This window comes from Aedes albopictus, chromosome 1 (genome assembly GCF_035046485.1).
Source record: "Aedes albopictus strain Foshan chromosome 1, AalbF5, whole genome shotgun sequence".
NCBI lineage: Eukaryota > Metazoa > Arthropoda > Insecta > Diptera > Culicidae > Aedes > Aedes albopictus.
In genome coordinates, this window is record NC_085136.1 from 105719744 (window position 1) to 105740649 (window position 20906).

A 20906-nucleotide genomic window follows, 5' to 3' on the forward strand; every position below is an offset into this window, starting at 1 on the left:
ATCAATGAGATAATCGTTTGAAACTAATAGGCATCTTCAGAGTGTATCTACTGCTGATCTTCTCGGCCTGTAGGACCTTCTCGGCCTGTAGGACCTTCTCGGCCTGTAGGACCTTCTCGGCCTGTAGGACCTTCTCGGCCTGTAGGACCTTCTCGGCCTGTAGGACCTTCTCGGCCTGTAGGACCTTCTCGGCCTGTAGGACCTTCTCGGCCTGTAGGACCTTCTCGGCCTGTAGGACCTTCTCGGCCTGTAGGACCTTCTCGGCCTGTAGGACCTTCTCGGCCTGTAGGACCTTCTCGGCCTGTAGGACCTTCTCGGCCTGTAGGACCTTCTCGGCCTGTAGGACCTTCTCGGCCTGTAGGACCTTCTCGGCCTGTAGGACCTTCTCGGCCTGTAGGACCTTCTCGGCCTGTAGGACCTTCTCGGCCTGTAGGACCTTCTCGGCCTGTAGGACCTTCTCGGCCTGTAGGACCTTCTCGGCCTGTAGGACCTTCTCGGCCTGTAGGACCTTCTCGGCCTGTAGGACCTTCTCGGCCTGTAGGACCTTCTCGGCCTGTAGGACCTTCTCGGCCTGTAGGACCTTCTCGGCCTGTAGGACCTTCTCGGCCTGTAGGACCTTCTCGGCCTGTAGGACCTTCTCGGCCTGTAGGACCTTCTCGGCCTGTAGGACCTTCTCGGCCTGTAGGACCTTCTCGGCCTGTAGGACCTTCTCGGCCTGTAGGACCTTCTCGGCCTGTAGGACCTTCTCGGCCTGTAGGACCTTCTCGGCCTGTAGGACCTTCTCGGCCTGTAGGACCTTCTCGGCCTGTAGGACCTTCTCGGCCTGTAGGACCTTCTCGGCCTGTAGGACCTTCTCGGCCTGTAGGACCTTCTCGGCCTGTAGGACCTTCTCGGCCTGTAGGACCTTCTCGGCCTGTAGGACCTTCTCGGCCTGTAGGACCTTCTCGGCCTGTAGGACCTTCTCGGCCTGTAGGACCTTCTCGGCCTGTAGGACCTTCTCGGCCTGTAGGACCTTCTCGGCCTGTAGGACCTTCTCGGCCTGTAGGACCTTCTCGGCCTGTAGGACCTTCTCGGCCTGTAGGACCTTCTCGGCCTGTAGGACCTTCTCGGCCTGTAGGACCTTCTCGGCCTGTAGGACCTTCTCGGCCTGTAGGACCTTCTCGGCCTGTAGGACCTTCTCGGCCTGTAGGACCTTCTCGGCCTGTAGGACCTTCTCGGCCTGTAGGACCTTCTCGGCCTGTAGGACCTTCTCGGCCTGTAGGACCTTCTCGGCCTGTAGGACCTTCTCGGCCTGTAGGACCTTCTCGGCCTGTAGGACCTTCTCGGCCTGTAGGACCTTCTCGGCCTGTAGGACCTTCTCGGCCTGTAGGACCTTCTCGGCCTGTAGGACCTTCTCGGCCTGTAGGACCTTCTCGGCCTGTAGGACCTTCTCGGCCTGTAGGACCTTCTCGGCCTGTAGGACCTTCTCGGCCTGTAGGACCTTCTCGGCCTGTAGGACCTTCTCGGCCTGTAGGACCTTCTCGGCCTGTAGGACCTTCTCGGCCTGTAGGACCTTCTCGGCCTGTAGGACCTTCTCGGCCTGTAGGACCTTCTCGGCCTGTAGGACCTTCTCGGCCTGTAGGACCTTCTCGGCCTGTAGGACCTTCTCGGCCTGTAGGACCTTCTCGGCCTGTAGGACCTTCTCGGCCTGTAGGACCTTCTCGGCCTGTAGGACCTTCTCGGCCTGTAGGACCTTCTCGGCCTGTAGGACCTTCTCGGCCTGTAGGACCTTCTCGGCCTGTAGGACCTTCTCGGCCTGTAGGACCTTCTCGGCCTGTAGGACCTTCTCGGCCTGTAGGACCTTCTCGGCCTGTAGGACCTTCTCGGCCTGTAGGACCTTCTCGGCCTGTAGGACCTTCTCGGCCTGTAGGACCTTCTCGGCCTGTAGGACCTTCTCGGCCTGTAGGACCTTCTCGGCCTGTAGGACCTTCTCGGCCTGTAGGACCTTCTCGGCCTGTAGGACCTTCTCGGCCTGTAGGACCTTCTCGGCCTGTAGGACCTTCTCGGCCTGTAGGACCTTCTCGGCCTGTAGGACCTTCTCGGCCTGTAGGACCTTCTCGGCCTGTAGGACCTTCTCGGCCTGTAGGACCTTCTCGGCCTGGAGACCTTCTCGGCCTGGAGACCTTCTCGGCCTGGAGACCTTCTCGGCCTGGAGACCTTCTCAGCCTGGAGACCTTCTCGGCCTGGAGACCTTCTCGGCCTGAAGACCTTCTCGGCCTGAAGACCTTCTCGGCCTGAAGACCTCCTCGGCCTGAAGACCTCCTCGGCCTGAAGACCTTCTCGGCCTGAAGACCTTCTCGGCCTGAAGACCTTCTCGGCCTGAAGACCTTCTCGGCCTGAAGACCTTCTCGGCCTGAAGACCTTCTCGGCCTGAAGACCTTCTCGGCCTGAAAACCTTCTCGGCCTGAAGACCTTCTCGGCCTGAAGACCTTCTCGGCCTGAAGACCTTCTCGGCCTGAAGACCTTCTCGGCCTGAAGACCTTCTCGGCCTGAAGACCTTCTCGGCCTGAAGACCTTCTCGGCCTGAAGACCTTCTCGGCCTGAAGACCTTCTCGGCCTAAAGACCTTTCTCGGCCTAAAGACCTTTCTCGGCCTAAAGACCTTTCTCGGCCTAAAGACCTTTCTCGGCCTCAAGACCTTTCTCGGCCTAACGCCGGTCGGAAGCGCTTTTTCCGACGGCAGCAAGCAGGATTCCGTGCCGGACGATCCTGTGTGGACCATATTGTCACGCTCCGTATCATCCTGGAGCAATTCAATGAATTCCAAGAGTCTTCCAATCTGGTGTTCATTGATTAGGAAAAAGCTTTCGACCGCCTCAATCACGGAAACATGTGGAAAGCCCTCAGGCGCAAGGGTCTCCCTGAGAAAATCATCGGGCCTCATTGAAGCACAGTACAGGGCATTTTCGTGCAGAGTACTGCACAACGGTGTGTGGTCCGATCCCATCCGGGTCGTTGCAACGATTCGCGTTGTTAGAGTGAGGCAAGGGTGTATACTATAACCGCTACTGTTCCTCATCGCTGTGGCACCTAGATAACTAACTGGCCTATGATGTTGCTCTTTTAGCGCAGTGGCGCTCTGATATGCATAGCATGCTCGATGATTCTGCCGATTGCTCCTCGGCAGCGTATGTTTCAGGAGGATTCAAGGGGTTTTCAAGGAAGTTTCAGGGGGTCTAAGAGACGAGGGCCGGGATCCCATGGAGTACCAGAGGGCTTCATGGATGTTTCTAAGGCTTCCAAGGGATATTGTTGGGCGTGTGGGGGGCTTCTGCAGATATCAGGGGTTCATGGGAGGTTCCATGGGATTCAGTGAGCTTCAAGGTCTTAGAGAGTTTCAGAGACATTTCAGGGCGTTTTTGAAGCCTCAAGAGGAATCAGGAAGATTGCAGAGAGCTTTGGGTATTTTCAAGAGCGTTTCAGTTTTTCTCAGGGGATCTTAGGTGGCTCCATGAATGATTGAGGGGTGTTTTAGAGTGTTCCAAGATGGTCATAGAAGCGCTCAAGAATGTGCAGAGGTTTCAGGAGGATTTATAGAGAGTTTTGGGGGCTTTCAAGAGGTTTCATGCACGTCCTTGAAGCTCCATGAATCACTCTGAAGTACGGGCTTGATGACTTCTAAAGCAAATCTGAACCTCTATGAAATTTATTTGAACCTCCACCCACAGAATGCCCATGGAGCGGAATTAAACCTCCGTGAAACCACCTGTCTTCCTCAGAAACCTCTATCTTTTTGGCTTCCCTGTAACAATTGGAACTCACTTGGCTTCATCTCAAACGACATTTGGATATTTGGTTGGAAGACATTTGGTCGAAAGTTTGCTTTGTTATAGTAAGTATGTAAGACATCTGGTCAAAAGTGCGTTTTGGTCCGAAATGCCCAAAATTTAGTCTACGTGGTTTATGAACGGCCCCTAATGCACCTGATACCCTCCGAATCCCCCGAAAACGCCTCCGTAATGCCTCTGAAACCATTTGACACGCCCCTTAGCTCCTCTGAAACGCCCCTAAGATCCCCTGAAGCCCTCCAGGGACCTCCTGGAATCCTTTGAGAACCCTGAGACGGCATTGAGACCCCTTAAATACCTCTGAGACCACCTGGTGTCCCTTGGTATCCCCTGAAAGGTCCCTGAACCCCTCTGAAATGCCTCTGAGACACGGTGGAACTCCCCTGGAAACTTCTGAGACCACTTGAAGCACCCCTGATGCCCCTGGAACCCCCTGAGACCCACCCAAATGCCCTTGAGACCTCTGAAGCGCTCAGAGAAGACTCTGACACCCCATAATCTCCTCTGAGACCTCTTGGTAGCCCCTGAAACGTCTCTGCAACTTCCTATTGTTCTCCCTTGTAAACGCCCCACTGGCTACCGTTTCCGTGATTATTACATATTCTTGTGAACAATATTGGTTCTGAGTAGCTCTCCCTCTTATTCTCTCTCTCTTCTTGGCGTAACGTCCTCACTGGGACAAAGCCTGCTTCTCAGCTTAGTGTTCTATGAGCACTTCCACAGTTATTAACTGAGAGCTTCCTCTGCCAATGACCATTTTGCATGTGTATATCGTGTGGCAGGCACGAAGATACTCTATGCCCAAGGAAGTCAAGGAAATTTCCTTTACGAAAAGATCCTGGACCGACCGGGAATCGAACCCGTCACCCTCAGCATGGTCATGCTGAATACCCGTGCGTTTACCGCCTCGGCTATATGGGCCCTTCTCTCCCTCTTATTATGCAGGGCATAAAAAACGTGCATACAATCAAAGTGCATGAAAATAACCTGAAAAAAAACGCCTTCATCCTTCTAAAGTTCTTAAAGGAGTTGATGCGTGGGAGATTTGCGCAGGAATTCCTTCTGGGATTGTTCCTGAAAATCACTTTGATTTCTCTGAAACAGCATTTGGATATTTGTTTAAAAGACATTTGGTCGAAAGTTTGCTTTTTAATGGTTAATTACATACAAGAAATCTGGTCGAGAGTGCGTTTTGGTCTGAGATGCCCAAAATTTGGTCTACGTAGTTTATGAACGGCCCCTAACCCCCCTGAGACCCTCCGAACCCCCCGAAAACGCCACCGTAATGCCTCTGAAACCTTCTGACACGCCTCTAAGCTCCTCTGAAATACCCTTGATATCCCCTGAAGCCCTCCAGAGACCCCCTGGAACCCCTTAAGAACCCTGAGACGCCATTGAGACCCCTTAAATACCTCTGAGACCTCATGGTATCCCTTTGTATCCCCTGAAAGGTCCCTGAACCCCTCTGAAACGCCTCTTGAGAACCCTGAGACGCCATTGAGACCCCATAAATACCTCTGGGACCTCCTGATATCCATTGATATCCCCTGAAAGTCCCTGAACACCCCTGAAACGCGTCTTAGACACCCTGGAACTCCCCTGGAACCTACTGAGATCTCTTGAACCCTGTTTGCCCAGGAAGTTTTAGGGGTCTCCAGTTAGCCTAGTGGTTAAGGTTATGGATCGCCAATCCGGAGACGGCGGGTTCTATTCCCGTTCCGTTCGGGAAAATTTTCTCGACTCCCTGGGCATAGTGTATCATTGTACTTGCCTCACAATATACAAATTCATGCAATTGCAGGCAAAAAATGCCCTTTAATTAATAACTGTGGAAGTGGTCAAAGAAAACTAAGTTGAATCGAGGCAGGCCAAGTCCCAGTGGGGACGTCGAGTCATAAAGAAGAAAAAGAAAAATAAGAAGAATAAGGCGAACTTTTACTTGGATTGCAGCGAGAACTGTCATAATTCTCATAATGGTGGGATGCAATAAATAGAAAGATTGTGCTTCGTACTACGGTAGAAATAATTCTTCTGGGACTTCAACGGTAACCTTACGGAGGAGTACAAAAAAAGGATTGCTGGGACAAAGCTTTGCGGGGAATTTGATGAGAAATAAATGCAAATCTACGAAGGGTTATTTTTGGTGAATCTTTTGGAATTTCGCGAGAAGATCCTCTTAAAAACTTTCTAGGAGATTCGGCGAAGAATCCATAAGGAGTTAACCGGGTATTCCCATAAGTTTCTTTGGGATTTTCATTAAACGTTATACAAGAAATGCCTTCATCAGTTCCTTCTAATGTTTTATCAAGGAGTTGATGCGTGCGAGATTTGCGCAGGAATTCCTTCCAGGATTATTCCTGAAATTCCTTGTGAGGTTTCTCCAAGAACTCATTCTGAGATTCGTCCAGGAGCTCCTCAGGGAATTCCTACTGGGACTTCTCCAGGAATACTTTACGGGAAATCTTTCCGGAGTTCCTTTAAAAACTTCTTGCCGGAATCCGTTCAGAACATCTTGCTCCTCGAGGCACTTCTTCTGATAATCCTCCTGCGAATACTTCCGGGTTTTGTTCATTACCTTCTTCCGTGATTTTTTCCAGGAACTTGTCCCAAGAGATCTGTAGAAGTTCCCAGCGAAATTCGTACAGATCATTTTGGAAATCTCTCAGATGTTGCTCATGGAAATCCTTCAGGAGTTATTGCAACAACATTCCTTGTTGAAGTATTACAAGACTCCCATCTGAAATTCTCTTATGATTTCGTTATGAAATTCCTAAAGTAAAAGGAACTACTTCTTCAGGAATACCTCCAGCAGCTATCTGGGGAGTTACTAAAGGTGTTCCTTCTGAGATTCTTCCACTAGGTCGTTTCCAGAAAAAAAAACGAAAACATTCCAAAACGAACTGGAAGAATTTCAGAAGAAACTCATAATGGAATCCCCGAAAGAATTTCCAGAGGTATTTCACGGGAAACAATTGAAGAAAGCTTGGAAGGAATTCTTACTAGAGAAATCCTGGAATGAGTTACAGAAAGAATCCCGTAAGGAGTTTTTGAAGCAAGCCTTTATCCATAAGAATCCCAGATGGAGCTTCTGAACAAACCCCTGGAAGAATCGCTGAGGAAACTCCGTGAGTAGTCCCAGAAGCAACTTCTGATGCCATTCTGGATTAATGTCTTGAGAGAACACGGAAAATCCCAAGAAGAAATTCTGGGAGAGTCTCAGATTTTTTTTAAAGGAATCTCGGAACGATTTCCTGGACGAATGAAAGGAGTTCCTGAAGAAATCCCAGAACGAATTTCTGGAGGAATCTCAGAAAGAGTTCCTGGTTGCACTAAGACGCGAACTGGACGAATCCTATAATGAATTCGTCCTGGAGAGGCTTTGAAAGGAGTTTCTGGGATAATCCTGCAAGAAATTCGCTGAATTAATATCTGAGAAGAAATCCGGAAGAAATACTTGAAAGAATCCCGGTAGGATATCCTGAAAAAATCGTGGAAGGAAGTTCTGGAGGAATTACAGACTAAATTCCCTTTGAAATTCCCGAACGGATGTCCAAAGTAACTACTGGTAGAATCTCAGAAGAAATAGCTGGTTGACACCCTGAAACATGTTCTTCCCCCAGGAGGTTAACTTAGAAGAAACTCCTGAGAATCTCAGAAACGAGCCTCAGAAGGAGGAGTTCGGAAGGAGCTTATAGCATGTTCTCCTGCTCTTTACAGCAAAACGACTTGTTCTTGGGTTTGATCCCAGCCCCGGCACTTTCGTCAGTTGCTCTTTCCCCCTGAGAGTAGCTGACACTGACCCTCTTCTGAGCCCATGGCTCAAATGAACCCGAATACTTGGACATCGGCGAACGACAACCCATAATGGACCCCCAATCGGACTGGAAACAGGAACAACCAACAGCCATACACCAACATCCTCGTGTTCATCATTGTACCATCATAGGGTAGAAAGTGAAAGCAGCGCAACGGCAACCAGTTCGATGTATAAATTAGGTTAAGTGATTGAAGAATAGAAAAAAATAAACGACTTGTTCTTGACAAAACATCTCAGGAGAAATCTCTTGAAGAACCTCATGAGAAATCGTTAGAATATTAATGAATAAATCCGTGTATGTATCACTTGAGGATCACTGGAGGAATTTCTGGAATATCCCTGAAGAAATCCCAAGAGGTATTCCAGGAAAACCCCTAGAAAAATCCATAGTGGAATTTCTGGAGAAAATTCTAGAGTCTAGAGTAGTGAATGGAAATAAATTGAAAGGATTCTTTGAGGAATCTCAGCAGGAATTGTAAGAGATATTGAAGTACAAATTCTTGGAGGAATTACTGCAAAACAATCTATGAAAAAATCTTTATGGAATGCTTGGCGGAATCTCTTGGAGAAATCACAAAAGAAATTCTGGACGATTGATAGGAGGAATTCTTGAAGAAAAATTAAAAAAAAAATCCAATTATGTTCGTGAATTTCAGGATGAATCTCTGGAGACACCCTTTGAAAACAGTAGCAAATTTTGCCTTTCTCGTACTTTAAGGCGAAACTGGAAGCATTTCCTCACTTTTTGGTTTTTGATTTTTTATTAAATAACGAAGCAATATTTTCCAAATCGGTTTTCGTACACATGTAGAGGATGGATCAAGGTATCTTCTGATTTTTTTTTCGTAGTGGAAAATGTTTTTCGTTTTTGCAGAAACCATTTTTGAACGAAATTCCACAAAAAAATGGTTTTAGAAAAAATGGAAAACTTTTTCAACACCAAAAAAAATCAGAAGATGCATTGATCCATACTCTACATGTGTACGAAAACCGTTTTTGAAAATATTACATCATTATTTTAAAAAAAATCAAGAACTGAAAAAATGAGGAAATGCTTCCAGTTTCACCTTAAGTGTACTGGAAAGGCTATATGTTCCCTTCACAAACGATTTTTTTTTGGTAGAAAACCTCAGAGGATCAAGTCACATCTCAGTTCGACGATTTGAGAATATGTCTGTATGTGTGTATGTATGTATGTCTGTGCGCAAAAATAGTTCACACACTCTCAAGGCACTTCCCAATGGCTGATTTTTCGGATTTCAGCACGAATCGAATCGGAATTTTACCACATTGTTTGCTATTAAAAATGATTCGAATCGATCAAAGCGTTCCGGAGTTATGGCCATTCCAGTGATCCGGTCCAGCACCGGTAGAACTGGCCGTATATAAAACTGAACCAAGCCCCATCATGCCAAGACACATCACACTGTGCCGATTTTTGTAACCTTTAGCATGATTGACGAATTTTGTGCAGAAATCAACACTGGACACCAGAAATTCCACGATGTCGGCCCAAAATGGCCATCTTGGATTTAAGGAACCTAATATTCAAGATGGCGGCTGTTTAATGAAGTTTTTGGCTCTATTTAAAATCATGAGGTGAGGGTATATTTGCTTTAACCCGTTAACGCCCAAGGGCAGTGAATCAAAATTCAACCATCGCGCAACAATAACGGCAATGTCGCAACTTGAATTTGTTGCGACATTCTACCCGATGCGACATATGTTTGTCCCAACTTGAACAGAATAGGACAAAGATCGTACACCACGAGTTTAGAGAGTTTCAAGGCTTGCATTGTGATTTTCGAGCGATAATTTCGAGTCGGTAAACACTGCAACGCTGCTGAAGATGTATCATCAAAATAGTTCGATTTTGGGTTGGTAATAATTGATTATTCACGAGTTGAAAAGTACGCAACAAATTAAGCTTTCGTTTTGTCTGCAACAAAAATTTTCGAGATCATGTCTTTATCTGTTACCAGTTGGGATAAAGAGTAATCGCTGCGTCTTCTTTGTTGCTTTTTCTGTGCCTCTTTTGTCTGACAATTCTCTTCACTGCACTGGGTTTCACAATTTAAAGCTTTAAATAAATTTGTTATCAAAGGTCAAGTTCCAATAAAATAAGCATAATTTGACGAAAAAAATGGAAGTCTATGGTGTAGCACCAAAGAATTCTTCATAGTAGGTCCTCATCTGATAATTTTCTCGAGTTCTATTTTAGCACAACTTCTACGCTATCACTATATTCTGATCCGTGCAGATACAATACAGCACAAAACAAGTGAGAGGGATTATAGTCACTCAAAATGAATAGAAAAGGGACTTATAAATTAGGGTAGAAATATAAACCGATAAACGCCTTAAAATATGCAATGCGAAGTCCTTGTAGTTTCATGTAGTTTCGACTGCAGTGTTCAACATTTCTCAAATTATTTTTTAAAACAAATCAATTAAAGAATGCTCACTATGTGTAGCATAACCAAACGTTAAAATATTGTTGTAGAAGTTAGATTTTACACAGATAATGATTTCTAATAAAGTAATTGAGTTTTTCCTTCAGTACCCCACAAACTTTCTATACGTACTCATCATACGTAAACTTTTCAGAAATGTTGCATGTTTCACAAATTATTCAAAAAGTAAATCGTGTAAAGTACTGATCCTTTTAATTTGTTTCCTCTGACAGATACGTAATTCGACCTCAACCATAAGGTTGTCTTCAGTGTCTCGTACTTATAATTGTTCTACTAACACGCCCAGGTTCACCATCATTCCATGTTTTGATATAAAATTTCAACCGGATATACTCGACCCGGCTTCTCCACTTATGTTTGTACTACTCCATGATTGTTTATTCGTGAACAATATGTGAATTTTATGGTGTTGTTCTGGGCACTATCAAAGTAACATTGAAAAGATAATGTGTTTTTCTGCAACATGAAAAATGATAAACCACCCAAAAATTCAATTATATTCAATTATTTCTACCAATTGCAATTTAAAATTACGTACAAAAGTCTAAAAAACATAACGCTGGGGGGAAGAACATTCCCGGTCAAAATCCCTGAAGGAATCCCGGGAGGATTTACTGAAGGAATTCTTAGAGGCATATCTGGTAGAATTCTGAGGGAATCTCGGTTGAAAGCTTGATAGGAATTCCTGAAATAATCACAGAAGAAATCCTGGGAGGAATCCCGAGCAAGGATCCTGGCTCGTAGAAATAATTCCATTAGGATTCTCTGGATATGTTTTGACAGAACACTTTGAAAGTATACTAAAATGAATATGTGAAGTAACAGCAGAATCCTCTCAGGGCTTTCTAAAGTAATTCTGGCAGAAATCTCTGAAGTTTTTCCTGAAGGAATCCAGTAAAGAATATCTGATGGAATCCTGAGAGAGATCATGATTCCTGATGACTTCTGGTTCTGCCGGTCAGAAGTTGAACAGGTATTCCTGTAAGAATCACAGAAGATGTCTCTATGATCTAGGAATGCATGAAAAAAAAAAACTCGGAAGAAATCTATATTTTTTTCTTTTTTTTTCGGGAAGAATATCTTAAAAAGTCAGCAGGAATCCGGGAAGGAATCTCTGAAGAATTTCCTGCAGAAATTCCGGAAGGAATGCAGAAAAGAATAACTAAAAGTATCCTTTCAGGATATTCCAAAGCAACTCCTGCAAAAACACCTGAAGAGAACTCCGAAGCAATCCGTACAGCGATTTCGGAAGCAATATCTGAAGGAAGCCCGTGAATAAACCTGGGAAGATTCTCGAATGGAATGCCTGAAGAAATCTTGGAAAGAATTCCAGAAGGTATCTCTAAAAAAACCTCAAATCATCTAATCTCATCTCAATTCTTCACCCCACTCTCTAGCCTCTACCTACCTGTCTTGTTTGTCCTCTATTCCAACCCTCTATCATAACCATTTACCCTACCATCTGTCCTACTCTCTACCCTATACTCTACCATAACCACTGCCAGGGATGGGAACACTCACTTGCAAAGAGTTACACTCACTTGCTATTTTCTCAGCTCAGAAGCATGCAATCAAGAAACGATGTATGGACAACTTTTGCCTTGTGGTTATATCTAAAACTTTGCCGAATGGAGTAGGGGTCGTACACGAATCCCAACGTCGTGACAGAGCTGTGAAAGCAACTCTCCACGAAGTGAGTGTAATTTACATTCACCTCGTGGAGAGTACCCTTCGAAGCTCCCTCACGACTTCGGTATGCGTGTGCGACCCCCACTCTATTCGGCAAAGTTTTAGACAAAACCACAAGGCAAAAGTCGTCCATACATCGTTTCTTGATTACACGCTTCTGAGCTGAGAAAACTTCAAGTGAATGTAACTCTTTGCAAGTGAGTGTTCCCATCCTTGACCACTGCCCTATACTTTACCATACCCTCTAGTCTATATTGTGCTTAATCGTACCGTCTACCCTACTCTCTACCCTAACTTTTTTCTACTCTATCCTTCACCCAAACTCTCTACCAGACCATCTGCTCCACCGTTTACCCTCCTCACTACCCTACCATCTACCATGACCCTCTGCCCCTTTTCTCATAAAGCCCGATCAATAGATACCCGTATTGCATGGTATCAAAGCTCAAATAACCATACTGTGGCCGCAATCTTGGATATGGTCCGCCATCTTGGATTTCAAAATGGCGCCAAATATCGATTTAAAACTTCTTCATATCAAGCCCGATCAATAGATACCCATATTGCATGGTATCATAGCTCAAACTACCATTCCATGGCCATCATCTTTGATATGGTCCGCCATCTTGGATTTCAAAATTGCGTCGGATATTCATTTTTGAGTTCTACTCATAAAGCCCGATCGATAGATACCCATATTGCATGGTATCATAGCTCAAACTCTCATGCCGTGGCCGCCATATTGGCTATGGTTCGCCATCTTGGATTTCGAAATAGAGTCAAGCATTGATTTTTGACTTCTACTCATGAAGCCCGATCGGTAGATACCTATATTGCATAGTATCATAGCTCAAACTACCATTCCGTGGCCGCCATCTTGAATTTCAAAATGACGTTAACTATCTAATTTTGACTTCTACTCATCAAGCCCGATCGATAGATACCCATATCATAGCTCAAACTACCATTCCATGGCCGCTATGTTTGATATGGTCCACCATCGTGGATTTCAATTTGCCGTCGGATATTCATTTTTGAGTTCTAACGAAGACCACATTATCAAGAAAACTTGCAGCACTGATGAAAATCGCGAGTCACTGCTAGCAGCGCCACCCCGGATGAAGGTGGCACTATTCATGATAGTGTGTGTTGATTTTCATACTCGCACCAAATACACTCTTACACTTTTACATAAAGGTACCACCTTAGCTCACCAGGTGGCGGTGCTGTCGGTGACGCTTGATGTTAGTATGGGAAAATAACAGAGTTGCATGTCTTCTTGGTAAAGTAGTCTTCGGTTCTACTCATAAAGTCCGATCTATAGATACCCATATTACATAGTATCATAGCTCAAACTACCATTCCGTGGTCGCCATCTTGGATATGGTTCGCCATCTTGAATTTCAAAATGACGTTAAATATCGATGTTTGACCTCTACTCTTCAAGTCCGATCGATAGATACCCTTATTGCAAGGTATTATAGATCAAAATACCATTCACGGTGTGTCTGGTGGACAACATTAATTAAAAAAAATCGGTATCGCTAAGACACCCACCAAACGAAAGCTAAGGGTCCCCCCTTTCATTTGAGACTTAAAGGAGAAAGTTCTATCGGCGGGTCTAGAACAATTTTTTTTTTTGAAAAAAAAATTGATATTTCTTCATTTTTTTCGATGAACACATTTATGACAAAGCACTGTTTTTCCATTGCAAGCATGATTTTCCGACAATATATTTTTTATATTATGTTTATTATTCTTCACATAAAAGCACAATAGTCCCATGTGAATGGGAAATCCAGCAGATGACAGTTTTGTGTTTTTGGACAGTGTGGTGAAAGTACTAGAACAGTGAGTATAAAATCGAGTTATATGCTGTTCCTTTGAATTCCAATCTAGATTCCAATAATGTGTTTGCATCCTATGACAGATGCGTATACGTCTTTAGGGTCTCGTATTTGACTGGCACCAGCAGGTCACCAATCGACCACCTTTACAGCATATACCGTCATTTGGTTCTTCAGATTTGTGCTCTTGAAATTTCGGGGTGTGACTTCGTCATATATTCTCCTCAAACAGCTTCTCAACTTCAATGCGCGTCTGGTACTCAAGACACATGTTTTCTTTCGTCTTCTTCTTCTTCTTCTTCTTCTTCTTCTTCTTGGCGACAGGGACAAATCATGCTTCTTAACTTGTTCTATGAGCACTGTAGGAGATGTAATAAGAATAAATGAAATCGTTTGATTTGTTTGAAATTTTCTTTTTTTTATCTCCTACAAGCACTTTCACAGTTTTTAACTAAAAATTTCTTTTGCCAATTACTATTTTGCATGTGTATAGCGTGTGACTTGCACGAAAATAATGCATGCTCTTTTAAGTCGAGGAAATTTCCTTCACGAAAAGGTCCTGGACTGACCGGGAATCGAACCCGTCATCCTCAGCATGGTTGTGCTGGGTACTCACGCCTTTGCAGCTGTGGCTTTATGGGCACTTTTTGTTATCAAAAACAAATTATCGGTGAACAAAATCGGTTTACTGTTCTTGTCACTCGTTGACGCCGGTTTCCATCTGGATGGTAGTTCATGAATATTTGAGAGCTTCATCTGATCAGCCTGATCTCCGGGTTTTGCCCGCAAATATTCAGCAACCTCAGCAACTTTATGAGAAGTCTGAATGATGTTCAACAAGTTTCAATATACTTCAGCTTTAGTGCAAACAAGCTGCTTGCCTTAGATCATCTTCTTGTAGCATCTAGAACACAACTGCAACGAGCAATTTCTTTCTGCGTCATCGATAGTAGCGCTAGATCGACCACGTTTGCCCTTTATGAGAAGTTGTAGTTCTTGCAGAACTACATAATTCACAAACAAGGGCCGCAACTCCATGTAGAAGGTTTCAAATAATATGTAAGCTCATAGAGAGTAAATCTAATGGGTATATTCGCCACCATTGAATGAGATAAATTTGAATGAGCAAGTCCGAACTTTGAATTGAATGAAAAGTTGCTAACTCGTCTATAATGCCGTGATGCTAGCAGAAGATGTGGAGCGGAACTGGTGTGATGGTTAGAACACTTGACTATCACACCGATGACCTGGGATCGAGTCCCACTCCCGACAAACTCGCAAAATGTGAGTTCTTCATTCGGAAGGAAAGTGAAGCGTGGGTCCCGAGATGAACTAGCCAAGGGCTAAAAATCTCGTTAATACAGATTAAAAAAAATAGCAAAAGATCAAACTATTGATAACCGACAGATTAGCAAATTGTTCTTATTACATATACCGTTAGACATGTAGCATTAATTATTCTGTTTTTGTCAGTTGAGTAAGGCTACCTGTTCACAAAGATATACTGTTACTAATATTTTTTTGTCTAATTACCTGTTATTAGACAATTTTTCTAAACAAATCTAAAACAGTGAATATTAACTGCTTTCGATGATAATTGTGACCGAAAAACACTTCTTCAAACACAAAACGTACTCTTTGGTTTGATTTTCCTCGTCACTTAGGGGATTCTTGTCGTAGTTGTTTCTTTAAAAGTAAGGAGCTATACCTAACTGCAATAGTCTGAATTAACTAAAAATGTTTAAGTCTTAGGTACCATAAAGGTGCACAAATTGAACAAACACCGGCATGTGATAATTCTATCTGAGCCACGGCATACAAGTATATAAGACAGGCCATTACATTGATAAAATTGGTGTGGAGTTCTAGATCGTTTTATTCATAAATTGCATCATCAAAAAACTTTCAGTTTTCCGAAATGGATTACCTTCCAAATCTTGTGCCCCGTTATCCGAGCTACTTTGATGTATATTCTATTTTTGTTGACATTACTCAGCCTACTTTGATCGTAAAGCTGTTAAATCATAAGACACTTGCAATAAAAAATAAGAAAATTGCAGCCGCAATAACTACTTCCACATGTATAAAAGGCGAAGTTTATTTGTATATATGCCCAGATACTGCTGAAATTCTATTCAACTACATTATTTTTTTTTGCACTTTATGTCTAAGGAAAATTTTTAATTTTTGATTTAACCCGTTTACTCTTTTAAAAGGACACGTTACTAATGGGCGACCTCATACAAGCCCATTTGGCTACACTCAAGGTTGAAAAAAGAAAAAAAAACACAAGCCTCAAAGATAGTAATAGAAAAAAAAAATTGTTTTAGACCCGCCGATAGAACTTTCTCCTTTTAGTCTCAAATGAAAGAGGGGACATTCAGCTTTCGTTTGGTGGGTGTTTTAGCGATACCGATTTTTTTAAATTAATTTTGTTCTACCAGACACACCGTGCCATTCCATGGCCGCCATCTTGGATTTCAAAATGGCGTCGAATATTCATTTTTGAGTTCTACTCATGAAGCCCGATCGAGAGATACCCATATTGCATAGTATCCAAAGCAGCATTGCCGTTAAAAAGCATATATTCTGAAGTTTTAACCGCCATCTTGGAACCTAAGCCGCCATCTTGAATTCCAATACCCCTACTACCACCTCCTCATCCTAAGGAATGTGTATACCAAATTTGATTGAAATTTCTTGACGCATTCCAGAATTATGCCGGGATATTCATACATATACACATACGTACATACAAATCAACATACAAATAGACAAACATACACACATATAAACATACACTGAAGTTTTTTTTTACGCGGTTTTTTTTTACGCGGTTTTTTTTTACGCGGTTTTTTTTACGCGGTCCGTCCTAAAAAAAACCGCGTTATTTCAAGACCCGTCGTAAAAAAAAACCGCGTTATTTCAAAAACCGTCGTAAAAAAAATCCGCGTTTTTTCAAAAACACGCGTAAAATAGTCAGCACCACATCTAACGTGACTTGACTTTTTTTACGACGTTTTTTGAAATAACGCGGTTTTTTTTTACGACGGGTCTTGAAATAACGCGGTTTTTTTTTACGACGGGTCTTGAAATAACGCGGTTTTTTTTTACGCGGTTTTTTTTTACGCGGGACCATTACCGTCGTAAAAAAAAACTTCAGTGTACAAGCATTTAAACATACAATCATACATACATTGACTTTTGTATGTATTGATTAACAACTCTGCCGAAGAAATGAGCTATAAATAACTAACCATTGTCAAGATTCTAGGGAAACATGTTTACTTTTCACATTGGAAGTTGAGCTCATAGATCGAGACAATATGTAATCTTTGCAGCACCGTTTACGCCACCTAGTGAACCAGTCACAAACTATATTGTCCACTATGAGCAAGGTATGGGTGGTGGAGAACATCTTCTCTGAAAAAAGTATTCTAAAATTTTGCATAAACCGGAAGATATTCACATCAAAAGGACTGTCCTATAAATAGAACGCTGGGCGGATATAGGTTAAGAAAGATGTCTGGACTGGGGTCCAAAAAATCCAAGATGGCGGCTGTTTAATAGAGTTTTAAGCACTGATTTCTGGTGCCATGACATGGATTTGTGTTAAACGTATGAAAGTGCGTTATTCATCATCATGTCAATTGAGATTTGTTGAAGTGGGGTTTCGAAGGCACGAGAAGGGCACCATCGCCGTTAGGTGGATTAATGCGATGAGATTTATTCAGCAAAATAATTTACATCTCACCTCACAACCACTTGTTGGTGAGATTTCTACTTATTCTGATGTGAGCATTATTTATAATTCTTCAAAAAATCATTCAACATCTTTGTGTGGAACTAAATGACTGTTTCATGCATTGTCGTCATTGCTCGTATGATCCAGTTCTAATCGGGAGAAAAATCGACCAAGGCCACGCAGCGAATAAAAATTCCAATCCACTCATCAGTGGGCGAAGGGAAGGTATTTTCACACATTGTTGGCAACGCTCAAAACACACACTTCTAGTCAACACTCTATAGATAGATAAATAGATATTCGTAGAACCAACGCCACCATTGACATTGCCTGGCGATCATCAGGTCGACCGCGATGACAACACGGCGAAATTATTTGTCCTTGGTGATTTACAGTGACTGTTTGTGTTATTTTTCGCTTATTTTCTCTCACTTCTCATTCGCATCGTATCGCATTCTGTGTTGACATCAATTTGCGCCGAGCTGTGTCACCCCGATTGGCACCATCAGTATGGGGGGCTAATAAATAGTCTGCAAATATATTGCAGATTTGTCACGCCGCCATCAACTGATCAACCCCCCGAATGCGAACGCTCGCTCGAAGGGTTTACCTTCAGCGACAAACCGCAATCCATCACTCGCCCTGACACTGTTGGGTTCGACCTGCGCGAGTTCAACGAGCAGCGAGTAAGCACATACACACGGCCGACCTAGCATGACGAATTGGTACGCAAACAAACTCGGTGACAGACTTTAGTCAGCAGCAGCAGCGCACAGGGAATCACCCAGCCGTGACTTGACTCATTCGCCGAAAACAAAAACCGGTGGAAACCGATTTAAAACATTACTCTGTTGCATTAATGGCTCCCCGTTTGGTTTTATTACCTCGCAAGCGTGCAACGAACCGATCACTCATCTCACATCAGAACGAGAACCGCTTGTGGTTCACCCAAGCGAAGAACAACGATCCAGAACTCGGACACCACCATCCAGCTGTAAGAACTTCACAATCTCTTCAAAAGAACGCACTCACGCACGCAATCGAAAGATCCGCACGCGACGATTATTGGCACTTCCAAAACAACGATCGCGGAAAAGATCGCGACGCGACGACGCTACCAGTTGAAGAAAAACGCGAACGACGAGAGACGGATCGATCCGTTCCGAACGGTGTAAGTGGTCTAACTGTTTCTTTCCTCCGCGTGCCGGGCGGCGTCCGCAATATCGGAGGAACCTGTCCGCTGCTGGCGTCGAAATAAGGGGTTTAAATCGCGCGCGCGAGTGAGCTGGCGCGCACGCTTACGCTCTCGCCGGGCGCGCCTTGGGGCTTGTTCACAAATGTCATAACGCTGGAGGGGGTGGGTGGGTGTCCTTCATGGTGTTACAGCTCGAACAAAATAAAATTTTCCCCATATAAACAGTGTTACGAAGGGGTGGGTGGGTGTTGAAAACGACCAATTTTAGCGTTATGACATTTGTGAATGAACCCTTGGCTGTTGCATTGCATTTCGCCGCAGCACGGCGATCGATGTGCGATGCTGAGCTGAGAGAGCAGAGCGAGTGTGGGTGGCAGAGAAAGAGAGAGTGCAACACTAACGGCGATGCTTTTACTGCTAAGCCCCCTGCCTGTAGGTATTTTAGGGTTCATTCACAAATGTCATAACGCTAAAATTGGTCGTTTTCAACACCCACCCACCCCTTCGTAACACTGTTTATATGGGGAAAATTTTATTTTGTTCGAGCTGTAACACCATGAAGGACACCCACCCACCCCCTCCAGCGTTATGACATTTGTGAACAAGCCCTTATCTATACCTGAGCTGCGTGGGTTTGGCTTTGGAATAAGGGTATGCGGTATGTTATACGGTTTTGACCTCTGTTTATGCCATTGGCTTGGGATGCAAAATTGAATAACCATACATTTAAACAGGGCATAAAATAGCGAGTTTTGTGCATACATTAAGTCAGCGCTCAAAATGAATGAACTTAGTTCTGGAGAAAAAATAGTCAGGTTAGTTAGGAGGCCTACAAGGAGGAGGTTCTAGGGAGTTTCAATGGTGTTCATGAGAATTTAGGGGGGCTTAAGACAGTTTCAAGGCATTTAAGGTACGCTTGAGAGAGGATTCCAGAGGACTTCAGACGGGTTTAAGATTTGTTTTAAAGCAACTAAAGCCTTTTCAAGAAGTTAAGAGGGCGTTTCAGAGGATTCTGGAAGCCCCAAGGCCGTACCAGAAACCCCCATGAAAAACCCCTGGAGCGCTCCTGAAACCCTCTGAAACCCCCTGAAACCCTGTGAGAACTAGGGAGCGTCTCATTAAGCCCTTTAGACTCTCTGAACCCTTGAAACGCCCCTAAGACCCTCTGAAACTCCTTCGGAAATGCCCTTGATACCCCTTAGAGCACTTCCCGCTCTTAAGCCCCCTGAGACCCATTGAAATGCCCCCCTGAACCCTTGAAGCGCACTTGAGACCCACTGGAGCCCCCCAGAAACTTACTAAGACCCTATTTAACTCCCATGAGACCTCCTGCTACGCCCTGAATCATCCTAAAATTCCTACGAGACTTTAATTCCCTGGGAGGATAATTTGCTCAACAGACACCCGAACAGACACCAGAATTGCCGGGGCCCGTGGCGCAATTGGTCACACGTTTGCTTCATAAGCAGATGGTCATGGGTTCGATCCCAGCCCCGGTACTTTCGTCAGTTGCTCTGACACTGACCCTCTTCTGAACCCCATGGCTCTAACGGACCCGGATACTTGGACACCGGCGAATGGCAACCCATAATGGATCCCCAATCGCACTGGAAAAAGGAACAGCCAGACATCAACTTCTTCGTGCTCATCATTTTACCATGACAGGGTAGAAAGTGACAGCAGCGCAACGGCAACCAGTTCGATATAAGGCAATCTAGCGTTCATCACCCTTCTCTCTCAAGCAGTCACAGAAGATAGCAATTTTTTGTTTAATATTTTCATAGGGAAACGTTTCCGTATGAAAACAAACTCATCCTCCTCGGGAGCGTAAAAGAGAAAAGTGATCAAACGTCAGATAGCCTTATAGTAGAATAAGAATAGAATACATTTAGTCGCTCTACAAAGTGTAAGTACAGCTTCCAATTTGAACCGCTCACGCAGTGCCCTAGTGGACAAAAGAGCTGTTACGATGACAAGTACGAACAGGGGAGCGTAGTTTGATGCTTTGTTCAAAAGATTTGTATACAAAATTTAATTTTTTGTTTCACCTTAACATACCGAAAAGGTAGCGTAAACCGAAGTCAAATGGAACTCCGGGTCAAAATTGATCAGACGTTTTTTCGTTAGTTTGAGCCGACTTTATAAATAGTTTCTTTGCAAGTACTGTTGGTTGGAATCAGATACGATGCGATAGTTGCAAGGAAACTATTTTAAGCATGTTGTATCTAACTGAAAATGTCTGATCATTTTCGATCCGCCGATCAATTTTTCCCGGTTATACGATTTGTTATTTGTTATACGCAAGTACTATAC

The 20906-nt window shown here is 44.0% G+C and overlaps 1 protein-coding gene across 2 annotated transcripts in view; it reads right to left on the reverse strand.

Annotated features, from left to right (window-relative positions):
* The window catches only part of LOC109397657 (uncharacterized), a 386176-nt gene extending 367535 nt beyond the window's left edge, over positions 1-18641 (reverse strand). For both annotated transcript variants that reach the window (XM_062845147.1, XM_029880381.2), the window contains exon 1: positions 18283-18641. In XM_062845147.1, the coding sequence (XP_062701131.1) occupies positions 18283-18313 (31 nt within the window). In that variant the 5' untranslated portion in view covers positions 18314-18641. The remainder of the gene's footprint in view (positions 1-18282) is intronic.
* Positions 18642-20906: the final 2265 nt, after the last annotated feature.